Source organism: Bombina bombina, chromosome 1 (genome assembly GCF_027579735.1).
Source record: "Bombina bombina isolate aBomBom1 chromosome 1, aBomBom1.pri, whole genome shotgun sequence".
In the NCBI taxonomy this organism is placed as follows: Eukaryota; Metazoa; Chordata; class Amphibia; order Anura; family Bombinatoridae; genus Bombina; species Bombina bombina.
Genome location: NC_069499.1, coordinates 1,389,494,456 through 1,389,505,671, shown reverse-complemented (window position 1 = coordinate 1,389,505,671; position 11,216 = coordinate 1,389,494,456). Strand labels below are relative to the sequence as shown.

Genomic DNA, 11,216 nt, shown 5'->3' with positions numbered 1-11,216 from the left:
ATATTAAATTGTTTTCTTGGAAAGTTCTGTTTTTGGTTGCTATTTCTTCTGCTCGAAGAGTTTCTGAGCTTTCAGCGTTACAGTGTGATTCGCCTTATCTCATATTTCATTCTGATAAGGTGGTTTTACGTACCAAACCTGGTTTTCTACCTAAGGTTGTTTTGAATAAGAATATTAATCAGGAAATTGTTGTTCCTTCCTTGTGTCCTAATCCTTCTTCTAAGAAGGAGCGTCTGTTACATAACCTGGACGTGGTCCGTGCCTTAAAGTTTTACTTACAGGCAACTAAGGATTTCCGTCAATCATCTTCATTATTCATTGTTTATTCTGGAAAGCGTAGGGGTCAGAAAGCTACGGCTACCTCTCTTTCTTTTTGGCTGAGGAGTATCATCCTCCTGGCATATGAGACTGCTGGACAGCAGCCTCCTGAAAGAATTACGGCTCATTCTACTTGGGCTGTGGCTTCCACATGGGCCTTTAAAAATGATGCATCTGTTGAACAGATTTGTAAGGCTGCGACTTGATCGTCCCTTCATACTTTTTCCAAATTTTACAAATTTGATACTTTTGCTTCTTCTGAGGCTGTTTTTGGGAGAAAAGTTCTTCAAGCAGTGGTGCCTTCAGTTTAGGTCTCTGTCTTGTCCCTCCTTTTCATCCGTGTCCTGTAGCTTTGGTATTGTATCCCACAAGTAAGGATGAAATTCGTGGACTCGTCATATCTTGTAGAAGAAAAGGAAATTTATGCTTACCTGATAAATTGATTTCTTCTACGATACGACAAGTCCACGGCCCTCCCTGTCAATTTAAGATAGATTATATTTTTTATTATTTACAACTTCAGTCACCTCTGCACCTTTTAGCTTTTCCTTTCTCTTCCTAAAACCTTCGGTCGAATGACTGGGGGTGGAGGGGAAGGGAGGAGCTATATATACAGCTCTGCTGTGGTGCTCTTTGCCACTTCCTGTTAGCAGGAGGATAATATCCCACAAGTAAGGATGAAATCCGTGGACTCGTCGTATTGTAGAAGAAATCAATTTATCAGGTAAGCATAAATTTCCTTTTTACTGTCAGCTCATACATATACCTCTTTGTTGGGATTGGTTTAGAGCAAAATAACCACCTTCTTACTATATCTTTATACAGGTTTATTACACAAGTTACTAAAACTGCATTTCCAAGTTACTGTAATAAACAGATATTTGACAGAATAAATATGATCATAAACTGCCTTAATCATTAATGAGGATGCAGTGCCCCTCAATATTCTCTGATCATAAAATATGTGGTGCATTATACAGATGAATATAACATTTATAAACGTCGTCTTTACAACGTGGCTCTCAGCTGCCCCAAATCAACAAACATATGCAGAACCGCTATCCATTAACCTTTATCCAGCGGCGGATCAGGTTCCCACATTGTGTTAATAATACAGATGCCAAGGAAGTAGAACAACTAATTTCATGTCTCTGTACCGTGTTATTATGTAGTCCTAAAATTCAGAAAATAGGCACTCTGCAAGATTCACCCTTTCAGTATCTGAAAGTCAAAAATAATATAACTTGTTTATTAAAAACATACTAATACTTTAGAATATGCATGTAACATTCATATAGATTACTGGGTTTTTCATTTTGGTTAGTTTTAGTCTCACTGCATAAAAAAACAGTGACTGAAATATTAACTACTATACAGTAATTATCTGCACTGAAACCTGAGGTTTCACACACTATTAGGACTGGTAATAAAAAAAACCTAAATTGTTCATAAGCAAAAACTCTAAATCCTACTGTTTAAACATTTATATTTTAAAGGGACAGTCAACACCAGATTTGTTGTTGTTTAAAAAGATAGATAATCCCTTTATTATTCATTCCCCAGTTTTGCATAACCAACACAGTTATAATAATACACGTTTTACCTCTGTATGCCTTTGCAAACTGCCCCCTATTTCAGTTTTTTGACAGACTTGCATTTTAGCCAATCAGTGCTGACTCCTAGGTAAAGTCACGTGTGTGAGTTCAATGTTATCTATATGACACACATGAACTAATGCCTTCTAGTGGTGAAAAACTGTCAAAATGCATTCAGATTAGAGGTGGCCTTCAAGGTCTAAGAAATTAGCATATGAGCCTACCTAGGTTTAGCTTTCAACTAAGAATACCAAAAGAACAAAGCAAAATTGGTGATAAAAGTAAATTGGAAAGTTGTTTAAAACTACATGCCCGATTTGAATCATGAAAGTTTATTTTGAACTTGAATGTCCCTTTAACATAGTCCTTGAGGTGATTTAGCAATATTAAAGTTGTCACATGAATTTGGAATATAATGTTCCATAGCATAGCAGGGAACTGAAGCTACTGTTTTATTGGCAATACAGAGGATATATACATTTAAGAGGTGCAGATATTTGCTTAGGTAGACAGGCTCATGTTTTGTTTTTTAAAATGAAAAGCATATTTTTAAATGTTATATAAATCTCCCAAAGATTTTATGTGAGAGCTGGGAAAAAATGGCAAAAACACAATATGAATTTTTTTTTTTTTTTTTTTTTAAAAAGCTAATGCAACTGATTTTTAAGTGATGTAAATAAAATAATATAAATGAACAGGGATAGTGTTGGCTAAGAGTAGTACATACTTTTATCTATACAAATACATTCATCTGCTTTCAGTACAGGTACAATCAGAGTTAAACTGCTTGCTTTTATTTTTGGCAGAGGTCTGTAGGAATCTATTTTCAGCAGGTTATCAATACACAGCTGATGCAAAACAACACAATTTTATTTAGGGTTGCAATGCGGACTTCAGGTTCGTTGTGTGCCACATATACCTGGCTGGGAGCCTGGCAAAAGGGGAGAGGGAATGAGGCCACAGTCCCCTCCCAGCCAAAACAACCACAGCAAACTGGTATATATATCTGTGGAGTGGGGCAGATACAGTGCCAGACACTGCGGAGACAAAGGCATTTGTGTCAAGAAGAGGGAGCAAGTCAATCATCCTCAAGCTATGAAGCTTCTGATCGTCATTGTCCTCCTGGGAATGGCAGTTCTCTGCCTGAGCCGTCAAGGTATTGAACTCAAATCTTAAACCTCCCAATAAAACACATTATATTTCTGGTTGGTGGGTTTAGGAAATTATTTTTAAAGCATTGGCCCTTTTTATAACTTTTTTTTTTTCTAGTTTGGTTTCAACTAAAACTTAGATCAGGTTTTTTTTCTGAACATTTTCCTTTCTAACTCTGCCTTTTTATTTTAATTTTTTAGGTGCTGATCGTTCCAATAGCGTAGCTGATTCTCGCAGCTCAGAAGGTTGGTATAAAATGTTATCCAATCAGTTTACATCCTGTATGTTGAGGTATTAGCAGAAGAGCACTATATAGATCAGAACAAATTGGCTTTTGTGTAGTAGGAAATATATCAAGCCATTACAAAGTTAATGTAAATTTAAAAAAAAGAGAGAAAGATGTAATGAAGGGTTAGTTTTGCAGATTATAAAAAATGTTGCAAATACAAAAACAGTGGACAAGGATAAATTAAAGGGATATGAAACACAAAAACTTTTCCATGCTTCAGATAGGACATACAATTTTAAACAACTTTCCAATTTACTTTTATTAACTAATTTGCTTCATTCTCTTGGTATCTTTTGTTAAAAAGCAAATCTAGATAGGCTAATGAGCTTGGAGCTAGCTGCTGATTGGTGGCTGAAGTTATATGCCCATTTCCATTGGCTTACAAATGTGTTCAGATAGCTTACAGGAGATAAAAATAAAAGATACCAAGAGAGTGAAGCAAAATTGATAGAAGTAAATTGGAAAGTTGTTTTAAAATGTATAATATATCTCAATCATGAAAAGAAAAAAAATAGTTTTTCATGTCCCTTTAACGCTAGGATTTTGAGGCATTAAAGGGACATGAAACACAATTTTCTTTCATGATTCAGACAGTGTACAGTTTTAAAAAAAAAACTTTCCTATTTACTTTATCAAATTTACTTTTCTTAGTATCCTTTGTTGAAAAGCAGGTAGGCTCAGGAACATGCACATATCTGGAAAACTATTTAGCAGAAGTTTTGCAAGAATAGTCTTTTTTGTTTGTTTGTTTTTTTAACAAGGTTATACATTGTGGAACTACTGCTGCCATCTAGTGCTCATAAGCATTCTTGCAATATTGCTGCCATAAAGTAGTTCATACACACGTAACCTATCTAGGTATTGTGTTCAACACAGGATACAATGAGAACAAAACAAGTTTGATAACAAATAAATAGGAAACTTGTAAAAAAATTAAGCTCTATTGGGTTTCATATCCTTTTTGTGCAATTTTGCTAAATAAATGGATCTCTTGTTTAAAACATTTTTATATATAAAAAAGACAAATGAGAAAGAGATCATGAAGTGAGTTGGATTTGCAGGAGATAAATATTTGTGCAAATACAATGACAGAAATTGAGGATTTGCTCATTTAAATTTAACACCATTACATCCAGTATCATTCTGCCTTCTCTTTTGCAGCATTTCTCTCCAGACAAGAGGCTGGTAATTTTGCGAGAAGACACAGGCGTAGTAATATACACCACCAGTAAGTAGAGTAGTTAAAGGGACGTTGTATAGTTAGATTTCTGCATCATATGTTACTTGTGATTAATAATCTTTGCAAGTTATTTAGTGACATTTTACAAATTTTTAAATTGAAACACCATCATGTTATGTTTATGGTTCTATATAAGTCCTATATAATATATAAGTCCTTAATATATATGGTTACCATATTGCCGCTTTAAGGCAGGACACATGAAAAATACATATGTCAGCGGTTGTTTAAACAAATGTTTTGTATAATGTTCCATTATAAGAGCCCTGCCAGATGTATTTTTTCATGTGTGTCACCATTTAAAGCGACAATGTGGCTACATATACATCTAGCTATTCAGTAAGTGAATATTATCTATATATGTGTGTGTGTGTGTCCTGTAGATTTTTGTTTTCATACACTACTGGTACATCGATTTATTTATTTTAATGAAAGTAGTATTTAATACTTCTGTAAATCACACTACAAGCAACATACACAATTTATTTTTGAGCTTCAAAAGGCAACTCACAAATATGTATAAACTGTATGCATTACTATGTTTATAAAAAGCAGCAGCTATTAAAAATTTATTTGTATGCCTCATTAGTTTTTAAACTCCCAAACCTATTTGAAGAGGTTACAAGCTATGTTTTAAATTCTACTTTATAGCTGGGGCTTTTAATCTTTTTGTGTAATGGATCCCTTCGGCAGCTCGGTGAAGTCTGTGGACCCCTTCACTGAATAATGTTTTTAAATTCATAATAAAATACATTTACTACAAAGGAAAACAATTATACTAAAACAGTTACCAGAATATTTAGTCCTTGCATATGAATTAAAGTTAAAGTGATGGTAAATGTGCCCATTGTTGAAATAAACGTTACATTTTATGGTTCATTGAATAATTTGTTTTTATGCGCCAAACAAAAGTTATATATTAATATTACATCCTTTTATTATCGTACCTTCGTCCGCCCATCACTTCAAAACAGAACTTTTGTCCTGCTTTATTTTATTAGGGTTTAAAGGCTAAGAAAGGACACGTTTGAAGCCTGACATGACTATTAGCCTATAGGAGTCACTCCTTGGATTTTGGACTCTAATGGACTGAAGCTATAATAATGTTTTGCAGTATACATTGTCCCCCCTTCCCAGAGGAGTATGAAATTGCAGAGTATGAGTAACAAAATAACTTTTTTCACTGTTTAACACTTTGTGCACTTGTAATGTTTATTTCCTAATTAGTAACCTATTGATATATTATTCCACCTTTAATATATTATTATCATTATTATTATTAATATTATTATTTGTAATTCAAGATAACAGAGCCCTGGTTGAGAGCCTCTGCTTTATAGTTACATAGTTTTACAATAACATTTGTCAGTATTCAGTTAAAGGAACGTTTTTTTGGTTTAAAAAGTTAGATAACGCCTTTACTACCCATTCCCCAGCTTTGCACAACCAACATTGTTATATTAATATACTTTATAACCTCTAAGTTTGCCTGTTTCTAAGCCCTGCAGGCTGCTCCTTATCTCAGTGCTTTGTATTAGCATTTTAAATCTTGCACAACAGCCAGACAGTGCTATTTGATGTGTGCCATATAGATAACAATGTGCTCACTCCCTTGGAGAATGCTAATGGTTATAAAAGAACCAGGACTAATTGGCTAAAAATAAATGCAAGATATTAAAAAGCATTGAGAAAAGGGCCAATCGGCAGTGGCTTAGATACAGGTAATCATAGAATTCAACAGTATAGTAATATAACCGTGTTGGTTAAACTAGGGAATGGGTAATAAAGGGATTATCTATCTTTTTAAATAATACAAATTTTAAAGTAGACTGTCTCTTTAAGTAAAGGGGAGTTAGCCCCAAACTAAATTAACTTGCTTATGTTTGTTAAAATTGAGTCCTTATTTTACCTTTTTTTTTTCTCTATTGCTCTTCCACTGCCATGGTTGTAGTGAATCTAGAGCTGGTACCTGCATAGTTCACAAACTGTAGATTTACAGTGCTTTCAAAGGAAGTTTAATTTGGACTTTACTATCCCTTTAACTAAGAACAGCACCGTTCTTAGTTATACTTTTTTTTTACTATAAAGAGACATTAAACACTTAATAAATGCTAGAACAATGCATTCAAAGAAAAGATCAGTCTGAGAATAATATGTAGCTGTAGTTTTTAAAGTTTCATTAGCTGTTTAAATATTGACAAAATAAGTGTAAAGTGTTTGTGTCTATAAAACAATGAAAGCTGCCATCTTGTAACTTAGGTTACCTTCTCTGCTGTTGCCAATTAGGGACAGTTATAAATAGGTCACTGGAGTGTGCAGTCAATGGCTGTGTGGAATATAACAGTGTTCTGCACTTCCATTACTAACAGAAACTGAAAAGCTTATAATTTCAGAATGGAATGACAGGGAAAGGGGACAACAAATATAATGAAAGTAAATTGCAGAGTTTTTTTATATATACAGTTGTCATTTTCTATTACCGTCTCAAAGTGTTTACTATCCCTTTGAGTAATATGAAGGTCAGAATTTAAGATACTTTACAATTTACTTCTGTTATGAAATTGACTTAGTTATCCTGGCATTATTTGTTGAAAAGCAAACTTAGGTAGGCTCAGGAGAAGCAATGCAGTACTGGGAGCAAGCTGGTGATTGGTGGCTGCACATATATGCCTCTTGTGATTGGCTCAATAGATGTGTTCAGCTAGGATCCAATAGTGCATTGTTGCCCTGGAGTTATATACATACATTAGAGCATTTTATTTTTGCATTTTTATGTCCCATTTAAGAATCAATTAGGTCTATGATTAAGGCTTTTCTAGCCGAAACGCGTAAGACTGAAGATGTTGCTAGTCTTACTTTGATTTTATGTTTTTTCTGTTCTCCACAATAAATACAATTTAATTTGAATGCTTGGAGGCTCGCTGGTCTTTTGGACTACTGAATATCCATTTAAGAATTATTCTTATTTTAACCCTTTAATAGACACTACAATTTCCCTTTAAAATACAAGGTTAACACGTATTATAGGGAGGAACGATTGTTAGAATAATTATAGTTTATGGAATAATGAAAAATGTGAGGAATACTATTTAGTAAAAGCTTCTTGCTCAAAGTAGTAAAGTAAAACAACTTGTAGTATTGGAATCCGTTCTACAGCTATACGTTCTCCTTTTATAATGAAACAAGATATCTAAGTAACTCTCTATTCTAACCCAATACACTGGATCATCGCACATCTCTACTAGTATATTAACCTCACAGTTTTATGTGTATTATATTCTCAATCTGCTAAGCACCATCTACACAAAACAGAACTCATCAAATTCTATATAATATGTTGTTTTTGTTTTATTTGTCAATCATTTTCTTTGCAAAGGGACCTCAGTGTCCTAAAATCTTGTTTCATACTATCTTTTTCTGATATTAACATATATCACCTTTACTTAAAGGGACATTAAACTCAACATATAAATTTCTTGTGAACTTTTTAATTGAGAAAAATAAAGCACAATGGAAATACTTAATGTTTTTTAATTCCACTCTCTCCAAAAAAAGGCTAAAGCCCCTCTATCAAGTTCTTCAAAGGGTTTACGGATCTTGATTTGTAAAACCTTGTAAATTTTACTAACAAAATGGCAGTGGTAAATTATTTTAAAATATGTATATTTTAATGCAGAGCCTAATTGCTGATATATTACATGAGTTTGACTTGTTTTTGTTGATTTGATTTGACCTTGTTAGAATAAACTATGGAATACAGAATCAACAGTGCATGAGTTTTTCTTTCATTTAAGGGACATGAAACCCAAAAGTTTTCTTCTGATTCAGATAGAGAATACAATTTAAATAAACAGATTCTAATTTACTTCTATTATCAAATTTGCTTTGTTCTCTTGTTATTCTTTGTTGAAGAGCTATCTAGATAGGTAGCGTGCACATGTCTACATAACAGGAAATAGTGCAGCCATCTAGTGCTAATGTACTAATGATTCCTCAGGCAAGTGACTGTCAGATTATTAATATTATTGTTAGTTTTAGTATTATCAATTTATTTAGTATTACTACCTTTAGCAAATCCTTAATCAGAACAATTCCACAATCTACATTAGAATCAGAATTGAAGGATACATTTATAGCCTAGGCTCCTGTCCTGTCCATCATCCTATATTCACATTAGTATTTCTCATAAAGAGGCCCATCATAATTATGTAGAAAAGTCTAATGATTTCTCTGCAACATTCACCATAAAGTCTATGGGAACTTCTGTAGATAAATCAACAAATGTACTTGACCTCAAAATGTTGTACTCAGAAAGAAGTATTTCTTGGAGTACAAAACAATACCTGTATAAAATACAAATCCTAAGAGGTTCATGGTCTTGATTTGAGGAGAAACTTGCTTTTGCATATTGGGAGAGGTTGGCTTTTTTGACATATGTCTGTCACTTGTCTCAGTAAAAGTCTAAAGATTAAACCTATTTTTTTTTAGGGTGAGTGGTGGTGCTGTGAGATCTCCACTGGAGGCCAAAAGGGAGGTTTGCGAGCTGAACCCAGACTGTGATGAACTTGCTGATCATATAGGATTCCAGGAGGCCTACAGACGCTTCTATGGACCTGTGTTACCCAGCAGACGCTGATTAGTTCCAGTATACTTGCCTCCTCCTACGCCCAGATTACTGCCACCTTATATTATAAAGCACAAACGCATACTATTGAAGTCTGCTTACAATATGTAATGTAAACTGCACAGTCAATCAAAAAAAGAATTTGGTGCTATTACTGGCGTTTGGAGGATTATAGCCAAAATATGGATTAATTGTTGTGCATGTAAAAACTTCATTTATTATAGTGCTTACTGATAAAAAAAAAATGTGCCTGATTGCCATTAGTGAAACAAGATGTGTTAATTAATTGGACTAAACTAGTCAGAAGCTGACGCGTTTTGTGTACAAATCACACTTCATCAGATAATATAAACTGGCCCAACCTGAAGACAGTTTCAGGAAGTGATGACTTATTGCTTTTGAAGGGAAGTAGACAAACAGGGAGAATGTTTTCAGATCCATTGACAGGTTCTCTGTAAATTAAAGATGTTATTACATAATACCAACAACCATCTATGAGTAATTTCCTGCTGAAGGGTATTTTTTTTTGCAGTGTGTGTTGATAATCACTCTGGCTTGAAGGTTTGAAGCCAGCTACATTTTCTTTTTAAATAAGCTTTATTGAGTACATTCAGAAACTTACAATAATAATTATTGGTGGTTACTTTTAATAAAAAATATTCCATTATTCCTAAAAGTGCAGTAAACTCTGGAAAAGTTACAGTTGAATAGTACTTACAATGTATAGAAAATGTGGTATTCAATAACTAATCTGCAGATACATATTCACCTTATTTAAAGTATTCTTACATCATTTATATGTGCAAAAAATTAAAGAATTTATTTCAAGCAAATTTAGCAGCAGAGAATTAGTTCACAATCTTGCTATAAATTCTGTGCAGGAATTACAAATACCTGTTTTCTCTATTTCTTTATTTTAGAGAGCTTTTAGCAACTTTTTTTCTTGTTGAGTGCAATAAACAATATTTGTCTTAAAAACAAATAATACTGAATCTTTATTTACATTGTTGTGGGGAAGATTAACCACTTATTAACTGCCATCATCCTGGATGATCAAATTATAAAAAAAAATTGCAATAAAATTACTATAATTTTGCATTCAGTGCCCCTTAAATTCACTCTTCAGTTCTGTCTATCAGAACCCATACAGAGGAATTTATAAGCTTTTTAACCAGATAGAAAGGTCCCCGTTGTCAGTCATCCTTTGAAATTGTCCTGTATTGGAACTTCCCATCTGCCTTAAAAAAATGTCTTGAACAATGCCCTAAATAAGACCCGGTTGTTGCTCAGACTGAACCCTGCTCTTAGAAAGCATAGATCATGACCCAGTGTCTCCACACCACATCCATTAACGGTGCTAAACAAAACACATGCTCAGAACATCAAACTGTACCTGTTGCCACACTAACCCCACCCCCAGCATGAGACGACTTAAAAGACAACACTCAGCATAAATTAGTTAAAAAGTCAGGGCTCATCTAAATCTAACCTTTGCTAAAAGTAGTAAATTTAACCAGACTACTTTACAATGATACAGTTAAACAGGTGCAATTAATTTCTAATATATGTCAAATTCCATTGTGTGTGCCTTATATCTATAATAACTTAAAATTTAGAGGTTTATCGTGTCCCGAAGACACCGGTCCCCCAGAAAAAGCAATCTGAGAACACAATGCACAGGTTATACTATAGTGTTTATTATTGTAAAGATAAAATTACTGCATTTGTGGTGACTGAAATGTTTTGTTTATTAATAAATCTTCACAGACAAAATTTTCTTCATAAATGGAAAGAGTCCACAGCTGCATTCATTACTTTTGGGAATTCAGAACCTGGCCACCAGGAGGAGGCAAAAACACCCCAGCCAAAGGCTTAAATACTCCTCCCACTTTCCTCATCTGACAGTCATTCTTTGCCTTTCGTCCCAGGAGGTTGGCAGAGAAGTGTCAGAAGTTTTAGATTAGTCTCTTATGGAGGGTAGTACTCTTCGGCATGGGA

General features: G+C 33.9%; 1 protein-coding gene across 1 annotated transcript; it reads left to right on the top strand.

Moving 5' to 3' along the window:
- Positions 1-2,845: 2,845 nt before the first annotated feature.
- Positions 2,846-9,706, top strand: BGLAP (bone gamma-carboxyglutamate protein). Its single transcript, XM_053704623.1, has 4 exons — positions 2,846-3,069; positions 3,266-3,310; positions 4,516-4,582; positions 9,083-9,706. The coding sequence occupies exons 1-4, from the start codon at positions 2,865-2,867 to the stop codon at positions 9,228-9,230; spliced, it is 465 nt and encodes a 154-aa protein (XP_053560598.1). The 5' UTR covers positions 2,846-2,864; the 3' UTR covers positions 9,231-9,706.
- The last annotated feature ends 1,510 nt before the right edge of the window (positions 9,707-11,216 follow it).

What these genes read in the sequence shown, in the direction of transcription:
- BGLAP (XM_053704623.1), top strand. Translation starts at nt 2,865, where the DNA reads ATGAGGCCACAGTCCCCTCCCAGCCAAAACAACCACAGCAAACTGGTA. An exon ending in TGATTCTCGCAGCTCAGAAG is followed by an intron (nt 3,311 to 4,515) that starts GTTGGTATAAAA and finishes TCTCTTTTGCAG; the next exon opens with CATTTCTCTCCAGACAAGAG. An exon ending in CGTAGTAATATACACCACCA is followed by an intron (nt 4,583 to 9,082) that starts GTAAGTAGAGTA and finishes ATTTTTTTTTAG; the next exon opens with GGTGAGTGGTGGTGCTGTGA.